Source organism: Vicugna pacos, chromosome 12, assembly GCF_048564905.1.
Source record: "Vicugna pacos chromosome 12, VicPac4, whole genome shotgun sequence".
Lineage (NCBI taxonomy): Eukaryota > Metazoa > Chordata > Mammalia > Artiodactyla > Camelidae > Vicugna > Vicugna pacos.
Genome location: NC_132998.1, coordinates 3,818,445 through 3,839,688, shown reverse-complemented (window position 1 = coordinate 3,839,688; position 21,244 = coordinate 3,818,445). Strand labels below are relative to the sequence as shown.

The 21,244-nt window shown below is 37.9% G+C and overlaps 1 protein-coding gene across 1 annotated transcript in view; it reads right to left on the bottom strand.

Annotated features, from left to right (window-relative positions):
- The window catches only part of LOC140700363 (uncharacterized), a 204,851-nt gene that overhangs the window by 14,873 nt on the left and 168,734 nt on the right, over nt 1-21,244 (bottom strand). Inside the window, exon 4 of the mRNA XM_072973874.1 lies at nt 16,341-16,474. Coding sequence (XP_072829975.1) covers nt 16,341-16,474 — 134 coding nt within the window. The remainder of the gene's footprint in view (nt 1-16,340; nt 16,475-21,244) is intronic.

Genomic DNA, 21,244 nt, shown 5'->3' with positions numbered 1-21,244 from the left:
GCAATGATCTCCCTTTCTCTGCCTTGTGAAGACATAGTAGGAAGGCAGACATCTGTGAATCAGGAGGAGGACCCTCACCAAAAACCTAGCACCCTGGCACCCAGATCTCAGACTTCCAGCTTCCAGAACTGTGAGAAATAAACATTGTTTAAATCAGCTAGTCTATGGCACTCTGTTATAGGAGCCTGATCAAAAACCGTATATATCTATGGAATGAATATATATATATATATATATATATATATATATATTGTGTGCATTCTATTTCTACCTCAGAGGGCTTCTCAGAATACTTTTTAACTCCCTGGGCTACAGGTAGTAAACATGGTAACACATACATGTATACATAGCTAATGCCCACATTTCAACATGTAGTTCAGTGTATAGTTATGTCTTTTCCTTTCTTTAATGACACAAATGGAAAAACCAAGATGCTAATGCTTTTCAAAGAAAAATTCATCTATTCTCAGGATTTATTCCCCAAAGATGGGGCAAGCATGCCTGAGCTATTGATGACAGTGAGTTTAACCAATGATGTGTTAGTCGCCCATTAGACTCCTTGGAGACATGATTTTATTTTAACCTGGTATGAAAATTATGAAAACTGGATCATTGAACTGACAAGAAAAGGATTAGACTGAGCTACAATAAATCAAGCTAAAGTCAGTGAAAGAATAATATAGAAAGGGCAAATTCGGTCTGCAGCCCCACAGTGTATCCCTAAATAATGGAATTTTGTTTTTCTTTCTTTCTTTCTTTCTTTTTTTTTTAAGTGCACTAGCACATGGTGCTGAAATGTTTGGGAAGAGAAAGCCAAAATTGTTTTTAAGTGAAGGAACAAACTTGCTGCAGGGCTCCAAGAGTTTAAAACCCTTAAATAATAACTCTTGTTGCTTGCATGGAATTACTTAAGGAGACATTTCAAAGTTGGAATGTATAATTCACGATAAAGCGTTCTGCACACCAGCCTTTCACACATTACTAGGCTACAGGGATATACTCATTATTATATAAACTTGCAAAACACTGAGCAGCTAGCAAGTCTGAAGGCTTTTTACGCAGAAGGCAGTGTTCTAGACACTGGAAATAACCTGATGCACAAACAGGCAGGGATTCACTCTAGTAGAGGAACAAGCAGACAGTAGTTAGTTGTGGGATTAAATTGAATGAGACTATAAGGGGGCAAGGGAGAAGGAAATGAGGAGAAGCCTTAACCTAATCTCAAAAGAGGAGAGTGCATTTAAGCTAAGCCCTTGCGTATGAGTGGATTTAGCTAGGCTAAGTCAAAGGACAGGAGGAACAATTCACACAGAAATAACAGGACTGTCAAAGGCCCCGAAGCAGGGAAGAGCTTGCTGCGTTTAAGGGGCTGAGCAATGCCCAGCAATGTCCAGTGCAGTGAGAATCAGGAGGAAAGCGGTGTGCAGCCAGAATCATAAATTATGAAAATAATAAAGTGCACAGACCTCTACAGCCCATGTTTCAGATTTGAGTCGTCATTGTCTAAAACTCATCTGAATATAATTTATTACCTAAAAGCTAGTATCTGAAATTTTAGTAAGCCCACAATGTCCTTGTTTGAAATAAAAATGCAAAACAAAACTTTGGCAAGTTCTTGGAGTGGAAGGCAAGTCTCCCCACTACCCCAGGGACCTAGGCGTTGGTTGAGCCCAAGGCTTAAAAGAAGTGGGGATGTGGGCCAGAGCTTAACATCTGCAGGTTTCTCATCAAAGTTCAAATAGACACTTATGTACCATAAGCCTAGATATTTAAAAATTGTCAATCAAGCTAACAAACTGATAAAAAAATAAGTTCTATCATTTAACCTTGATAAATATATCATCACAATAAGTTACAGAAACAGACTCAAAGTTAGAATTTTTGGACTTCTGGGGATTCTGTGCTGGAACATTATGGCACAAAGAGAGCCAGTGTTTGGGCCCTGTTCTCCATTCTAAAACTATTTCCTGTCTCCTCCTACCCTTATTCTGAGCAATCTTGTAGGAAAGCATGTAGACAGTCCAAGTTTAGATATTTATGTCACTTATCCTAGGGGAAAAAATCCTACCCAGCCCCTGAAGGTGAGCTTGGGGTCATTTGGGCAGGGAGTTCCTCAGTCCTGATTACCCAGAGCATCATCTAAAGGATGCTGAAAGAAAGGTGTCATTGGCTCAGTTCCGGTGAGAACAATGACGGTAAAATGAACGTAGTGGATTTCAGATTGTCAAGTGAGTGGATAACCATTTCAAATAGAAATAATCCTAGTTGGGGAGTGAATGGTTTAATGCTTCTACGTGGTTAGGACTTTCTGCACCAATGTTGCTAGCGCCTGGGTTAAAGCACAGGCCTTGGAAGTTAAAGAGTGATTGACAGGCTAGAAATCCCTGGAGGAAGAAGGTTCTCTCCCTTTGTGTTTATATTTCAAAGGGAAGTGAAACCTGGAGCTAGGCAACTGGTCATTATATTCTGGTGGAATGCAAAGAACTAGAGAAACAAAGGTTTACTCCCTCTCTCTCAAAGAGAGAGGGCAGCTTGTACCTGAATAAACTCCCAGATTTAATTTCAAGAGTTTTGTTCTGCAGAACAGATTCCACCTGTGCAGGTGTGATCCTGGCTCTCAGTGTTTCACCTGTGGAGCACTGGAGGTGGGAAACTGGCATAGCCGTTGCTGTAAATTATAATAACTTTGACCTCTGTCCCAGGAGCCTGGTATTTACTTTTAGGATAAAATCAAATTAATACAAATATTAAAAACTTACATAGTGGTCCAACCACTATGGAAAACAGTATGGAGATGCTCAAAAAATTAAAATTAGAACTATCCTATGATCCAGCAATCCCACTTCTAAGTATTTATTCTAAGAAAATGAAAACACTAATTTGAAAAGATATATGCACCCTTAAGTTCATGGAAACCACCTAAGTGTCCATTGATGGATAAATGGATAAAGAAAATGCAACATATGTATACAATGGAATACTATTCAACTATAAGACAGAATGAAACTTTGAATTTGTGACAACATGGATGAACCTGGAAAGCATTATGGTAAATGCAATAACTCAGATAAAGACAAATACCATAGATCTCACTCATATGTGGAATCTTAAAAACAAATACAAACAACGAAACAAAATGCTCACAGATACAGGGAATAGATTTGTGGTTGCCATAGGCTTAGAATGAACAGGGTGAAGAGAGTCCAAAGGTAGAAATTTCCAGTTATAAAATAAATACATCATGGGGCTGTAAAATGAACAGTATTGCATATTGTATATTTGAAGTTGCTAAGACCGTGAATCTCAGAGGTCTTCATCACAAGAAAAAAATTTTGTCACTATGTATGGTGACAGATTTTTACTAGACTTATGGTGATCATTTCTCAATATATACAAATATTGGATCATTATATTGTATGCCTGAAATTAACATAATGTTGAATGTCAATTACACTTCAATTAAAAAAAATAATAATTTGCCTCTATTCCCTTTAGTTTGCCTTCTGCAACTTCCAATGTACTATGATCTCTGAAAAGCAGTTCACTGTTACCTTAAACATTCAATAATAGCTCAGCCTTCTGATGTCTCTCCACAATTTCTGGGACAACCTGATTCTCCCATCCAGTGTGCGTATGTCTTTGGTTATACTTGTAGCCTTTGGGTCTGTGATTAGTTTATTTATATTTTCTTTCCCTTCAACTCAGAAAGATGAACCATTCCACATATGCTGAGGGCCATCCTTCCTCTGTTGCTGTTCATTGATAAACTCCAACCTGCTAGTGTGTCAAACCCACTGTGGATATCTGATTTCCACAACCATGATGGAAATTTCTCTTATGTCAGCCATCTCTGGTACTTGGTGGGGAGGGAATGAGAGGAGGAACAAACTGAGGAGGCATCAAAGGCCCACAAATGGTTAATCCTTTACTTTTCTCTCCCTCTTCTCATCCTCACCACCTAATTCCAGAAATGAGGATTTGTGCAAAATGGGCCAAATAGAGACTTCAAGATGCCTGCCTGGGGCTGCTCTTTTTGAGCAAAGGCTTTCTAGGTACGTTAAAAGGCCAAACCTAGATGCACTCAATATTTAATCAGGAACAATGACCAATAGAACATGCCAGCCAATGAGATATCTCCCACTCCTCAACCGTCATAGGGGAAGTGGGAAAATAAACGAGGAGGAGAACGCTTCCTTTGCCTAAATTTAACAGTACATTTTCATCTTTGTTCACTTTTTAATACTGTGCTGTGATACACACACATATACAAAAAAATAAATTTATCAGAAGTATAATGTTTGGTCAGTGTTTCTCTAAGTAAGACACACGGGGCTCTGTATCAGAATTACATAGAGTGCTTCTTAAAAATAGAGGTTTCTGACCTCTTCCCAAGACTTACTGAATCAGAATGTTTATTTTTAGGGGTCTCTAAAACTATCATTTTAAAACCAGATATTCTAATCATTTTTATGAATTCTATTCTGCTTTTATATATGCAGTTGCTTTGATATTAGGGGAGTTTTATGGATATACGTGTGTTTGCATGTGCTTGTGAGATGAGATATGGTTCCAAAAATCATATTATGCACCAGTATTTTCCTCCAAGCTGTGAGGTCAGAGAACTACTTCTTTTATGGGTTAAGAAATGTTCAATACACACACACATGCACATGTGCCGAAAGGTTTTGTGCTCAAATATATTTAGCGAACTCTATACTACATGCCTTTTTTTGGAGATTCCCAATTCATACTAGTATTTTAAAGGCTCTGAGAGCCAATAAAAATCTGATGTTTCTCAAGTCTTTCAAGCAAGTGTTTGCTGAATTTTTAAAAAATTTTTCTAAGTAAAAGTACAAGTACACAAAGACAGTTTGGGAAACACCATTCTACTCAAATATTATGAAGTAACCTCGTTGTAAAATATTATAAAAATATGTATCTTCTATTTTGTCTTCAGGTATTTTGCAAACAAGTAATGCTAGTTTGGAAGAAAACTTTTGCTTATTTTTCTCTAGCTGTGAATACAGAAACAACCCCTAGTGTTGAATAAGCAAAATTTATACCAGCAGATATATGAACATAACTTTTATGCTTTATGCTTTTGAAAGTTATTAAAATCTGTTATTTTAATCATGTAATCTAGCAATAAGCTTAGTACATTAATATTCAGAGAGGAACTGACAGGAACACTTTTGTCTTGGACTCTAAAATTATTATCGTTGGTGTTTGAGAACAGACTCATTTAACAACCATTAAAGACTGAGAAAATATACAGCTTTAACCTACATGGATAGGTTAAAAATAGAAACACTGGCAAATAGATTTAAATGTATGTATCACCAGACATATATGTCAGGCAAACCCTTCCCTCCTTCCTTCCAAAAAAAGTCATGAGGAAAACTGTTGTGTGCAGTTTTATAATCTGGTTTTGATCACTAAAAACCACTGGCTTCGGTTTTTCCCTACATGTCAAAAATCAACTCAATATTTATGTAAACTTGGTAATAAATCTCTTCTTCCACATACATTTCTTTTTCAATGATAATTTGGCTGTTTAACCTACATTCTGTAACCTCTTCTTCAAGTACCCAGTAGTTCCCGACTAGGGTGGGACAGCGGGGTGAGAATTTCGCAGGTTTCTTCCGCCACCGGAGCCCAGTGGGCCTCGCATGCAAGCTCCGCGCGGGGCTGGATCCCACCCCCGCCGGGGACTAGTTCCCCGCGCTCTTACGCTCTGAGGATGGTAAGGAAGTCACGTAGCTGCCCAGGAAGAAATGTTTTGGGTTACTTCATTTTTGGTGGTGACCGGTGTCAAGGACCACTCTTTTAAGAACAGGCTTGCACACATACCGCTGCGCCGTCTCAGCCCTGGAGCGGGAGGCAGGGAGGGCACAGCTTACAGCCCTCCCTGGGCGGGCGAATGGGGAGGAAAAGGGAAGGGAGGTGTCTCTGCAGTTGGTATCAACGTGCTCCTCTAGTCTGAATTGAGAAAACACTGTTTTTAGCAGCGGTCAGCATTCTTGGAGATCCTGTGTGGCACAGATGGGCTATGCCTAAAATGAACCTCAGCCCGTCTCCTTCGGTGAGGTTAGAGGTCACGCCTCTGGATTTCATAAGCCATCACAAATGTGATCGGCTGGTCCACTTCACCATCACGTCATCCTATTCAATCAATAGTGCTACTCAAAATTCAAACTCACGCTTGCATCCTACTAACAAAATAGTTTATATTTGGGGGGGTCTAGATGTTTTTATTATTTCTTGAAGAAATTGATGACCAAAGAAGGGAAGTCTTAAAAATCCAGGCACCCAGACTCAGAGGGAAACTCCAAACATTTTCTTTAGCTCCAGCAACCTGCTCTGTCCCCTTTTTTGGGCGCTAGTTTTGCTCACTTGTTTGCAACTATTGCAATTCTTCCTTCTCTCTAAATATTGAACTGACCACCCTCCATAGACTTCAGACCTTTCCTGTGTTTCCCAAAGGGTGTAGGGTGAGGAGAGGACAGGACTTAGAAAAGATGATCTTAATTAAATGTGCACAGTACAGTAACTAGAAAAACACATTATTTTCTCTTATCACCATTACTTAGATAAGAATTTTTAATATTAAGCATAGAATCAGATACAACTTCTTATCTATGTAATTAAATGTGACATTAACATTTGAGATAAACATAAGGTCATTTTTTTCTTACCATTTTTTTTTAAATGAAGAGATGGCTGATATAAATATGAGCCTTAGGGGTATCAAGCAGATCATAAAAAATTCTGGGATGGAGCAGAGAACTTAAAATTTTCTGTTATAGAAAACTGTCTTTCATAGTAGAATTTACAGTTTTTCAGTTCCCAGTTTTGTAGTTGTTTCTTGGCGTTATTATGTACTCAGTGCAATCAATTCTGTTATAATTACATGAACTGTATACAATGAGATCCAGAAAAAAGCAGCCAATGACTTGCTTAAAGTTGTGGGAAACTCAACTATTATGTAAAATGAGGATTAAAAAGCCAGGCTTCCTAATGTCTTTGTACAGGATATATACTATCAAACAGGCTACTTATGTCTTTCAAAATGTGAGGCTTATCATTTTGGGGAAAAAAATAAAAGGATAAAGATCAACATATGAGAGGAAAACTGCATCAATGTGATAGATTAGGGCTTTGATGAAGACTGTAGATTAAAAATGTAGTTGGTATTTGTTTACCTATTGCTGTGTAACAAATCGTCCCCCAAATCTTGGTCACTTACAACAATGTATTATCTCTCAGAGTGGATTGACTGGGTTCATATCTCTCATGTAGTTGCAGAAAGACTGCAGCTGCAGCAAGAATCATCTGGAAGGCCCAATGGGGTGAATATCCACCATGGCTCTTTCACTCATAAGGCTAGTGCTCAACCAACGTGGGAACCGACTGGATGTCTTTTGATTCCTGTGTAGCCTTTCAACATGGCAAGCTTGGACCTCCTTACAGCATGATAACATCACTAGAGCTGAATTATGTACGTGGCTGCTGGCTTCCCCAGAGCAAGTGTGCCAGGATGCCCAGGTCGAAGCCTTGGTTTCTTGTGATTTAGCAATGGGAGTCACACATTATCACTCCTACCACATTCCACTGATTAAGAGAAGGTCACGGGAGAGTGTAGGTTGTGGGCGTAGGCATCTTTGGAAACTAGCTAGCACAGTTAGAAAGGTGATGCTCAGAAATAAGAAGAATGAGGCTTTGCAGAAAAATCTCATCTTTCTTCCCTTGTAATGTTAATCAGTCATTGATTCTTAGAACAGGGGAAGACCTTAAGTATCCTCTATTTAAAATACCTCATGTGCCCTTGAAGAAACTGAAGCTCAAGTAAAAGTCTTTGTGTTTACAAAAATTAAAAAAAAAAGTAATTACATTTTAATATTTTTAGACTATCAGGATGTCACAATATTCTAACAATTAAACAGAAATCTAAAAAAAGTAGGAAAAATATTATGTCTCATCTGAAATAATGTATAGGAACTTACTTGATACAGCTGAGAGAAATCTTCTAAAATGTGCATAAAGTTGGCAATGGTTTTTAAATTTCATATTTAAAAGTAAAAAAAATGTATCTGGAACTAGATTTAAAAGTTTTGGTTTCTTATTTATTTCTTTTTCTGTTATTTCACTTGAAAAATTGTGACATGAGTTTGCAACAACATATATTTCACTACATTGTTAGTAAGAATGTTTTCGTTTGAAATATTTTCATTTTGGTGAGGTACATATGATGTGAGTAGTAATATTTTTATTAAGGAAACGGGTAACAACCCGTCTGGAATTTCCCATAGATTACCCTAGGAAATGGACATAATGACAGAAAATATTCAAACCTGTGTGTATCAGTGCCTAGTTATTTCTGCTCTGTGGATTCTTTAGCAAGGGCTTATTCCTACCCGGAGGGGACTGTAACGATGCTGTTGTCAAATGCGTAGTGCATAAACGGAGGCTTGGGTCAATGGGTGGAGGAGCTGTAGGTGACCAATGGGTTTGTAATGTGAGAACTCCCACCTGAAAACCCAGTGCACATGAAGAAAAAGGATGTTTTATTTTGCAATATAACACTGAAATATGTCAAGCACATGAACTGAGACTTGCTGGGCTGATATGTGTTCTGACAATAAAAGAAACATAAATTGCTAAGGCTCAGGAACATGCCCATTCTATGAATAGAGATGACTTTGCTGCCAAGGGAAGCAAGTTGCTCGGGTTTTAGGTGACACATTCCCACTCTATACTTTACCGAGAAAAAGATTTGCAAAGAAAACTACTTGAAATGTTTTCCCAGAGGTTTCCAGTGAATATCAAACCCATCAAGCATCACATTTATTTTAGACACAGACTCTCTATGCCTCAGGAAACTCTTTCAACTCTAATGTCATTGGAAGCACCTGTCATCTTCCTTCACCTTTTACTGTCAGGCTTTCTCTGCTTTCAACGTAAGTCACCTTTCTTTGGCGTCCTGCTGCCTGATAGGCTTGGAAGTTGAACTTGTCCTTCCACATGAGCTGTCTTTGTCATCTGAAGTTATTTTGCTTGTCCCCATTTGCTCTGCACGTTTCCCACTGCATGGTCAAACTGCTACTCTCGTTCATGTAGTTGTTCAATAAAACATTTCTTTTTAAGTATTATACATTCATATTTTGTTAAACTATTATTTGTTGAACTTCCACTATGAGGAAGAAATAGTGTTAGGAGCGAAAGAGTCAGGGAGGTAGACCTGCTCTTGCCACCAGTGAGTTGGGCTGGGATGATGCCAGCAAGAAGGCAAAGGGGTTTCTGGGCAGAATCCAGGTCTGCCTGATGTTCCTCTTAAAATAGGACTGGTGAGGGTTTTCCTGAGACATATGTAGAGACTCTGCTTCCCATCATCCCTGAGAATTTGAATTTAACTCTGTTATGAGGGAAATAATGAGTTGTTTTGTTAAAAAAAATGGAAAACAGCTTTCTTGCTTTTTTTTTTTTCCCCCAGATGTTTCCTACCTGGCTTAAGATGAGCTCCTCGGATTCCATATGCAAGGCTAAGCCTGGCCAGTATGTTTTGTTTAATTATTCTAGAAACATTTCCTAGAGCCTCTCAAGGTTAATCAAGTGCACCATGGGTTTCTATGGGGGTTGAAGAATCTGATTATCATTCCTTGTGGTTACCGTACCAGCTTCCTCAACCCCGCTGTTAGAACTCCTTCTGAGACGAAAAATTCCACAGCCAGGTGCACATGGATGGAGTCATTCCATCTCCTATCATATTCTGAAGGGCAAGATGAGGAGAGGAAGGAGCCTCTTTGGTTTCAGTGACTGATCAGAACTGAGTTTTCTTTTACTCTAAGTGGTGTCAATAATGCAAGAAGACAATGACTTCCTGGGAATATCTGGGTAATAGGATGCCCAGATGAAATGGGAATGACATTATTTTAAAGAAGTGTGTGGTAGGGAGGGAATTATCACCACTTGCTTTGCTTTGAGAGCAGGGAAAGAAACTCACCTTGATTCAGATATTCCTTCAGATAAGAATAAGTAAGGAGTCATCTTTACGTTTATCTTTATAGACAAATGGAGACAGGAGACGAGTTTACAATGTTACCTCTCACTCTCTGACTGGTCTCCTGAAAGTAGGCTGGCTAATGAGGCTCTAACAATAAAATTACTCCAAAGAAATACAGAGACCAGACTAGTGGCCTCATCTTAAAAAGAGGGTCAACGATTTTATTGCCACAAATTGATTACTTAACAGGTGGGACTGATGCTTTGACCTGAATAGAATGGTGTTTACTTATGGGGGGAACAATGACTAAAACTAGGGGCACATCTAAAAACCAACTAATAACCTTCATGTCCCAAATGAAATTTGGACAGAGGACCTGGACTGCTAAGGTCACCTTGCCATAGTTGTTAAAACAAACAAACAAACAAAAAAAAAACAGACTCCTGTACGGATGTGAGTGAATGGCAGCAAACGCAGGCTGAGGAGGTTATGTTCTCAAGATGATGTATTGAACTTCCTTTGGTTACAGTGCAGCGACATTGTTGGTTGGTTACCCCAAAGCCATTCCTCAGCCTTTTATCCCTTGCAGGCTTCCCTTCTTTTGTGCTGTAAAGGAGGTCTCTTTCACTGCACAGGTGTCCATGTAATGTAGCTCGGGATGCTGAGGTGTCAGGGGAAACCTAACGGGGGAAATTTCTGCAAAAAAGATCATTTCTAGATGAACGGATGAGGAACAAGGGAGTTGGCTCTCTTCCCCTAGTCAGTGCTCCCCAGCCTTACACGTGTATATCATAATGTCTGGAGCTTAGCCAGACATCTATTTCTGGGAAAGGGGAGGTGATAACATGCACATGGGTGAAAAAGCATACACCCTAAGAATAATTCCAAGTGGAAAGGCAGTGACCATTGTTGAACCCACTGAGTGGTTTCCTGCCTCCAGACCTCATTTTAAGTGAATAATAAATGCCCCTCTGGTTTAAATAGCTGTTATTTGGATAGTAATACTTAAGAGTCAAAAGCATTTCTCACTGATACATAAAGTGGGTGGTGCTCAAGGCAGTGGTTGAAAGATAAAATGTATATGAACACAGTTTGGGAAGTGGGATATTTTAGTTTCCTGTATCTTCTCAAAGACCTTTCACACAAATATTTGGTTAACATATTACTTCTCAGTAGACAAGGTTAGTGTTGATTACAGCCTTATAAATGAAGAAACTGGAACACAGAGGTAAAGGGACTTTATCTAAAGCAACAAAACCTGTTAATAGCAAAGCTAAGGCCTCACTAAGATATTTGATTCTTTGTCTAAGAGACTCTGCTGGGTCATGTTGCAAGTAAAAAAAAAAAAAAAAGAATGAATGAATGAATGAATAAAATGATTTTGCATCAAAGAAACTGGATGACAAATGAGACTGATATTCTCTTTTGTTTCCAACTAGCAATATACTAAGGAAAGTATTTGCACCTAGGTTTTCTCCATGTTTTCGTAGAAGGGAATGTATACAGCTACCCCAGAGAACTACCCTCCTGCAACAGCCACGGAGATCCTGGCTGCAGCAAATGCACTTACTGCGGTTAGAAACCTGAAACCGAACAGTTTATAAAAGGAGCTGGACCATGTTCCTGCAGAATCATTATAACTCGAGTTTTCCAATTTCTTTCAATTCAGACCGAGCCAGAGAGTCACACGCCCTCCCAGGAATTCATGGCTTACAAGGAGAAAGGACACCCAGGTTTATAGCCACCCTGCTGAAATCCAACAGAATGAGCAGTTTGCCCCTCAACCCAGTGATGTAAACCCTCAGACGGGCTAATCAGCCCTTATAGAAATTTGTTCATCTCTACGTGGAAGAATTGGGTATCGTGTTTCTTCAAATGCCCTTTAAAAATAACTACAATTCAATTGCTTTTCTTTCATCCTGGCAATCCAATTTATTTTGGGATTGTCCTCTTATAATGGAAGAATGGGTATTAAATGCTTTTGAAATGAATGCAATTGTTCTATGAAAACAATTCACAACCAAAAATGTTCCAAACTTTCCCTCACAAATCCATCAGTAAGTTGAGGGTGGAACACGAGGCAGCAAAGATCCTGATGTGAACAGGCCCGTCAGGGATTCATCCTTGGCAAGTCTTTGGGTATTAGGAAATTTATGATTTTAGATAATCATCTGGAAAAAAATATTTTTAGATCCTACTTAGTTTTCCTATAGATTCAGTCTTTTGGGGGGATGAGATGGACAAAGCATTTAGCATGTCTAAAAAAATTTGATGGAAATGATTTTTGCAACACCATCTACCAAGTGCGAACCATGGGGCTCATAATACAATAGATAACGGAAGCTTCTAGGGGAGATTCCACGTCTTCTTTAAATAACATCTTTTTATTTTTAATGAGTAGATACATTGAAGAGGGAAAAAATGATTTTCCCCCCTAACATCAAGAGCACTCACTGATTTTAGGACATGGTACAACTCAAGCAGCAGAATTACCCACAGTGGTCTGAGCCAGGACCGGGGCAACTTCTGTTATCCCATTCATTTTCAAGTTGATGAGAGAATGAGGAAAGAATGCTGGAATATAGGAATGAGCAAGACAGATAGCTGGAATGAACTAAAGTGATGAATTACGAGAGAAAAGGGAGAGACAGGAACACAGGTAGAGTCATCAAAATGAAGAAAGAAACAACAGTAAACAAATAAAAACCACATTTTTTCATTATGTGCTATTTAGCCAGATTGTGATTTATTTCTTGTGACAATTTGTCATTGCATTTGTTTTATATCCTTGTTATTTTTTTAAATTGGAAGTACAGTTGACTTACAATGTCATGTTGGTTTCTGGCGTACAGCATAGTGATTCAGTTATATGTATACATATATATGTTCTTCCCATATTCTTTTCCATTATAGATTATTACAAGATATTGAATATAGTTCCCTGTATTATATAGTAAATCCTTGTTGCTTATCTATTTTATGTATAGTAGTTTGTATCTGTTAATCCCAGACTTCTAATTTATCTCTCTCCCCCTCCCATTCCCCTTTGGTAACCATAGTTTGTTTTCTATGTCTCTTTCTGTTTTGTAAATAAGTTCATTTATGTCATTTTTTTAGATTCCACATTAAAGTATACTATATGATATTTGTCTTTCTCTAACTTAATTCACTTAGTATGATAATCTCTAGGTCCATCTGTGTTGCTGCAAATGACAATATTCCATTCTTTTTTATGGCTGAGTAATATTCCACTGTATATATGTGCCACATTTTCCTAAACCAGTCATCTTTTGATGGGCATTTGGGCTGTTTCCATGTCTTGGCTATTGTAAATAGTGCTGCTAGGAACACTGGGGTGCACGTATCTTTTCAAATCAGAGCTTTCGTCTTTTTCAGATATGGATATATGCCTAGGAGAAGGATTGCTGGATCATATGGTAGCTCTTTTTTGTTTTTTTTAAGGAACTTCCGTACTGTTTTCCATAGTGGCTGCACCAATTTCACATTCCCACCAACAGTGTAGGAGGGTTCAAAGGGAGAATTTTAAAGTCCAGAATCTGGATGCCTCTCAACACTTCCACTGCTGCTTCCTTGGTCAGATCCAGTTATCCTTTGCCTGCATTAATGCAGGATCTTGGTCACTAACATCACTGCATCTCCCTTTTGCCTTTGCCCCGCTGCAATCCGTTCTTGGCAGTCAAAATAATCCTAAAACAGAAGCCAGGTCATGTCACTCCTGTGCTCATTGATGGCTTCCACATTCATTCAGAGTAAAAGCCACAGTCCTTGCATTGATCTACGAGCTCCACAGGAGCCTTGTCCTGTCTTCTGGTGTTTGCCCTAATAGCTGTCTCTGTAAGAAAGGATATCTGCTCAGCTTTCTCTCTTTCTTTTTTCAAATATTTTCTCAAATCCCACTTTCTCACTGAGGCTTACATTGAGAACTCAATTTAATGTGGCAAACTGCCCCTTTTCTACACACATTCCCTATTTCCTCTCTAAAGCTCTATTTTTCCCCCTTACTTTCCCATAATAATGTTCACCATCTAACATGTGACATCGCTCTATTTACATGGTTTAACAAATGATAATGTTTTATTGTTTGTATTCTTCCCCCAGAATGGAAGCTCCAAATAGCAGGGATCTCTATTTTGTTCACTGGAATATTGCAAACATGGAGAAAATGTTTCTGACTGAAAATGAAAAAATAAGGAGTTCATTCTACTAGAGGAGGATAGAGAGAGGACTAAGAAAGGCAACATCAAATTAATAAAATCAGTTTACTGGAACATGCCCAGCTATGTCCACTTGTTTAAGCGTTCTTTACGGCTACAGATTGCTCACAAAGGCATTTATTATCTGGAACTGTTAAGAAAAAGGAAATTATGAATAAGTGAAAGCTTTAAGCTGGAAAGCACCATGTTGAGAATGATGATGTGGAAAAAGCATTCTCTAGTCAGCTCAAGTTTTTTAGTTAGTCTTTCCCTCAGGTTATCTATCACATTATTATTAATTTTTTCATCTATGTGTGCAGGAGTGTATATTATTATTTCGTTGTATCAACTCTAAAGGGAAAATCTCATTTTATGCAATATATTTTAGTTTTGTTTTATCTTCAGTCATAGTCCCCTGGTCTTTGTGGATCTTCCTTAATAAACACAGCAGTTGCTACTAATGACTAAATGGGTGATCCCAGAGAATACATTTAAAATTCATCAAGCATTAGGGTCTGATGTGCGACGTTTCTGATTAAAACACCAAACACCAGATGGCTTCCAACATACTTTAGTTAGTTATCCATGTCATGATTTGGATTTGGTTGGCTTTCCAATCTTTGTTATATCTTCTCTTGGAGAAACTGGATTAAATACGGTATATTTGGAGAATACTTTAATTACTAAGGTGGGCCAAACATGGCTTAAAAATGCAAAATGTCTGCTAGAAAGTGAGCTGGAATCATCACACTGATTTCATTTTTAAAACTCAAACTGGCGAGAGACTGTACCACACTAATGATAGCCAGTTGCCTAATTAGCTCTGTGGCACAGTCTTTCCAGATTATTAAAGCAAAATGAATCATAGTTGGGAACCTGGGGCAGCAGACAGCTTCCTGCTAAAAATCTGTTTTGAAGTACGAGGGGTGGGTTTAACGACAGAGGTGTCCCAGTATGCGTAGGCTTCTTCTGGAAGTGAGAGCGTGCAAGTGGTATCTGGAAATTTAAACTACATTAAATAAATGAAAAATCTGTGTCTTTATCTAAAGCAACAAGCAAATCCAATAATGATCTGAGCATATTTCTCAGTAAACATTCAGTATTGTTAAAAAGATGTTCTTTTTTGTTTTCTGAAAAAAGAGAGGTTTATTTTATTACTATTGTTTGTTTAACTTTTTTACCCAAACTGTTTACTTTGGGTTTGTTAGTTTGTTTATTGCTTTGAGAAATAAACAAAATATAGAATCTCAACCAAGTAAGTAAGTTCTAAGCTTTTTATGACTGTGAGATTTCCCATCTCTGTAATAGTCAGTTTTAGTTCCAAGGATAACCTAAACTATGAAAGGCACGGTTACGCTGCTGATTTCAACCTTGACAACCTAGACATGTAGTTCTCCTAATACCGACAAAGATCTGCCGTAAAGAGGTACGTAGGGTGAGAGTCATTTCTTCTGTTTGGGGGGATTTCCAGACATCCTCTAAAAATATCAAACTGTCTAAAAGATCAAGGGATATGAGGCTGAAAGGTGGAACCAACAGTATGGATAAGGCGGAATATTCCAGACCAGCACTACTCGGAACAGGTGACACAACCATACGGCATGTCAGGGATACACCTTTGGGAACTGCGCCTAACCCGCAGCCACAGAGCCACATCAGCCAGGCACGCGTACCTACGTAGCGCAGGTGATGTAACTGGAAAAGGAGTCTGAGGGCCTCTTTTCAACCCAGAATGGCTGTAAATGTCAGGCATACACCGTAGAAGGTAGCTGAAACCAATGACAGTTCAACACCATGTAGATATTCGTCTGTTCTTTGTGAATGAATGGAGAAACATACACATCTTAAGTTGCTAATTCAGAAGGAGGAAGTGCGTTATACTTACATACTTACATTTGCAGCCCTTTCAAATCAATCTTCTTGCAAATTGACTCTAGGATTGAACAGGGATTGAAACTGGTAGCAGAGTGTCAACATTCTACCTAGATGTTCATTCATGAATTCTGGCTATTAATTTTACTTTACAGAGGAAAACATGTGAACGGCTTACTGTATTTTATAACCAACTTAGCATCCCCATATACCGGATGATCAATAAAGAAACTCTAGCAAGGTTAAGAACTCACACGGAATCAGCAGGTTCTTCTCGGTTGCCTAGGAGAACCGGACGTTCTTGACACAAGCCAGGTATCCAGCAGTTTTCCAATTGAATGTAACACGTGTCCTTGATTTTTTTTTCCCGTGGAAGCAGATTTTCTTTCTAAGGAAAAATAAATTCCTTACATGTTTTTACGAGGTTGACCCCATAGAGATCAATCTACTTTATCATTATTAAAGAACTCACAGAAACAATTTGTTTCAACATATACTTTCAAATATCAGTGGAAGAGCAGAATTGTACCAGAATTTCAATACTCAGTTTGGAATTATTCTAATAACACTTTTGCTGCTTCAGAAATTCAAATCTCTAGATGAAACTTCAAAATGAATGAAAAAGATTCTCACTTGTAGATGAGGGTTTAAATTAACTATTGAAAAATAGTATTTCCTTGGGTCACACCACGCCTGTTAAGATGGTGATTGGATTATGCATCTTTACAGACAAAACATACAAAAGAAACACCGTTTTTTTTTTATGTACACATTTGATTTCTAAAACCATCCTACATGACATTTATAAACTTTTCAGCTTATGGAAGGGCAGGTTGTGCAATGGAAACCTGCAAAATGTGAAGTTTTATAGATCTCTGTCAGTGGATGATTTTGCAGCCTGAAGATAATTACTGAATTACTACAGGCCTTGCTCTCCACATCTCTGAAATGGGGATTAAACACTTAAGTTATAGGACCTTTGTGAAGAGTAATTGAGGTAATGAATGCAAATATTCTATGGCACACTGATTATACAAAATAACCTTATTATAATATTATCACTATCAAACAGAAATGTATACAATGATTTACCAAGTAATTTATGACACAATATTTACTTCCAGTCCTTTAGCGTCACTGAGTCTTTCTGTCATTGTCAACCCAGAAGGCATTTCTTGTGTGCTCAGCTTAGTTCTACCAAATGCAAATACACACAGACACACACACCTAGCAGCTTTTTCTTTAATGGTAGGCATTTTTCATATAGTACAACACAGCATTTTATTTCTGTTCATAGCAGTATCTATGCCATTTTGTCTTTTAGCATTAGCTTTGATCAGAATTTATTTTAAGCAAATCTTTCTTTCTTTCCTACTTTTGATACTGTCATTCGGTGGCTTTCAAAATTCTTTTTCTCCTTTTTAGCTATCAAGCCCTTCCTTTTCCCCTTTCAGGCAAAACATGACACACAATTTCGATACACAAAACTGATGCAAGTTGAGCTTTTATTACAGCTGAAGAAAATTCACTTTTCCCTCCTTCCTGCCTGGCCACCTGCCTCAGCAATCCCCAAGTCACTCTGAAAAAACTGGGCACAACAATAGACAGTTTGAAAACTGCCATTTGCATCAACACATTGGGTGCCCTTCTCCTATAGTATTTTACACAATGACACAAATTGTACCCAACATAGTAACAAAATGTTGAGAAAATAAAAACATGGAATATCACTTTTACTAACGCATTTGATGTGTCAACATTGTTTATCTGTCCATGTTCATCAGAATATCCAGCATGGCTCCAGGTACCTTTCTCCTCAGTAACATGTCTGCTCCCTTAGATCTAAAGAGTAATCCTGGCCTCGAAATATACAATTTGAGCTTCCTTTGTTCATTATCATGTTACGGTAAAGCAATTTCTCTAGGTTTTCAGGGTCACTTTGAATATCAGTTCTACATTTTCTATAACCCTGCCTGCGTGTAGGTTGTCTTTTTGCAAACATTGGGGTGAACGTGATGTGATGCTAGCTGACCTCAAACTAGAGAAACCACAGGTTGATTACATTTTTCCTGTAACTGTTGCATGTTTTCTGCACACTTTAAATCTCATTAGGACAATCATATGTAAATGATTTGACTCTCCTTTCTATCAGGATAGGAGTACATCTCTGAAGTGAGAGAAAAGATGCTTCTCTCCTTCTCCTGCCCACCCACCCTAAAATTATACACAGACTAGGGGCTTGCTCTCCACCAAGAAAGAGGAAAAGCGTTAAGATTCATACCATGTTTAAAATGAAAACAAACACACATTGCCATCAATTTACTCTATCATTTTGGATCACTAGCATGTTCTCCTTGGGAAATTTCAATTACAGATTTTGCAGTTTGGAAAGTCGTAAGGCGTTGCTCGTACTTCCAGTAGAGGCAAATATAAAGTTGTCTCCAATGAGCAGAATTTAGGTTTCTGTCTCTATACCTCATTAGCATCAGCAAGTTCCAGTCTCATAGCAACCCCGATCTGATGATGAACACCTGCCAGCCCAGATGGTTTAGGAAGAAAATTTTTAGCTGAATGGAATGAAGTTCTGCTGTTGAGCTGTCCAAGCCATTATTTAACAGAGAAGCCACAAGAACTCTGAACTATTATGGTGGAATCTTGACAAACAAGTATCTCCAAAGTTGTCATGTTCAACTGCCATCACTTCTGTCTAATGCCTCTATTTTTACGATTTGTGTAAATAATACATAGTTCTTAGGTCATTACACATGTCATGAATGATACTGGATGTCAACTGTATGGACACAGCAGTGCAGCAAAATCAACAGCATCTGCACAATTATGAAACAGATGCTTGCATTTTCAGTTTCGTCTAATAAACTGGCTGATGGCCAAAAAAAACAAAAAAAAAAACAAAAACCCCTCTTCTGAAATAAGATCTTAAATATAAATTGAGTCAATTATTCCAGTGCACAGAACTTTCCCTCTCTTCTGAACCACAACTTCACTGTCTGTGCCATTTCACTGGCAGAGGGAGGCATACGGAGAAATGGCTGGACCGGAGGTCAAACATGCTGGGCTGCTGGTTCTCCTCGTCCTGTTGCTGTCGTTTTTGTGACCCAATTAAACCACTTACTCAGAGTTTTCCTGTCAGTGAAATAATCTGGAGTTAAATGACTAGTTAGAGTTTTTTCCTACTGTGGAAACAAAATTGCTTCTTTTTTTTTGTTTTTATACATGCACAGTTGCTTTACACAAAAGTGAACTCCTCAGAACAAGGACTGTGCTTTAATAACCCCAACCAAAGCTTTATGCACAACTGATGCTCAAGAAATGTTGGTTCCCTTATTGATTTCCTCTTCAATTAGTGGAAATTACAAAGATCATGGACTTGGGTAGAGGATTTACTACTTTTTAGCTTTATGATCTCAGATCTAAATTCATTGAGCCTCTCTTCCTCATTTGTACTTTCCCCATGAGACTGGTAAGAGTGTTAGCAAATTGACACACGCATAAACTGTGGCCTCAATTAACCTGATTTCTCTTGCTTCACTATTGGTAGTTGAACACCGAACTTTGCATAGAGTTATCTGAGGTGATACCATGTAGTAATTAAGAAAACCAGAAAGCTTGGGTTCAAATCTGGCTTTGCCATCTCCTAGCCTTGTGACCTTGTGCAAATTATTTATTCTTTGTGTTTTTCAGTTTCCTCACCTTTAATGGAAACAATGGTAGTATTTACTTTAGAGGACTTTTATGAAGAGAAAATGAACTTAACGTATGTAAATTATGTAAAGAGTATACGGCACAGAAGTATTATTTAAGCTTAGTTTCAACTTCACAAATAACCATGATTTAGCATTGTAAGAAAAATGCTATTATAATGTGGATTGTTCTTAAACTTCAGTCTTATATACTGGATATGAATTATGTTCACGATGAACATCATAATTGTCCTTGAATTCAGTGGACTGTGTGAAATACACATTCTATAAAATACAGACGAATGTGTGCTTTCTAAACAGATTTTTAGAATTTACCTTTTTTTTTCATTTTTATTGAGGTATAGTCCGTTTACAATGTTGTGTCAGTTTCTGGTGTACAGCACAATGCTTCAGTCATACATGGATGTACACAGATTTATTTTCATATACTTTTTCACCATAGGTTACTACAAGATATTGAATATAGTTCCCTGTGCTATACAGTATGAACTTGTTGTTTATCTATTTGATATATGTATTAGTATTTAGAAATCTCAACTCCCAATTTATCCCTTCCCACCTCCTTCTCCACCCCTGGTAACCGTAAGTTCATTTTCTGTCTGTGAGTCTGTTTCTGTTTTGTAAATAAATTCGTTTGTCTTTTTTTTTTTTTTTTAAGATTCCATATGTAAGTGATATTATGTAGTATTTTACTGGTTTGATAATTTTCTTTTATTATTAGCTTGTTTTTTTTTCCGGTTTTTGTGACTCTATTGTATGCTTTTGATTTGTGGTTACCTTGTTTTTCAAGTATGTTAATCCCTTACTACATCTGTTTGCTTTAGACTGGTAGTCATGTAGGCTCAAACACATCCTAAACAGAATGAAGAAAAAAAAAGTGAGAGAAAAAAAATATTTTCTTGCTCCCCTTTCCCACCTTTTAGGATTTTGATGTCTTTTTTTTTTTTTTAACATTTTCATGTTTATTCTCTTGCAGCTCATTGTACTTAGCACATTTCCAATTATGGTTTTCTCATTTCTATGTCTTCCTGCTTCTTTTCTATTTAGAGTAGACCTTTCAACATTTCCTTTAGCATTGGTTTAGTACTGCTGAACTCTTTAATTTTTGCTTGTCTGTAAAATTCTTTATCTCTCCTTCTACTCTTAAGGATAGTCTTGCCGGATAGAGTATCCTAGGCTGCAGCTTTTTCTCATTCAGGACTTTGAATATATCTTGTCACTCCCTTCTGGCCTGCAGTGTTTGTGTAGAGAAGTCAGCTGAGAGCCTTATGGGGGTTCCCCTGTAATTAACTCTTTGTTTTCCTCTTGCTGCCTTTAGAATCATTTCTTTATCTTTAACTTTGGCCATCTTAATTATAGTATGTCTTGATGGAGGTCTATTAGGGTTCTTGTTTGGGACCCTCTATGCTTCCTGTACTTGGGTATTAATTTCCTTC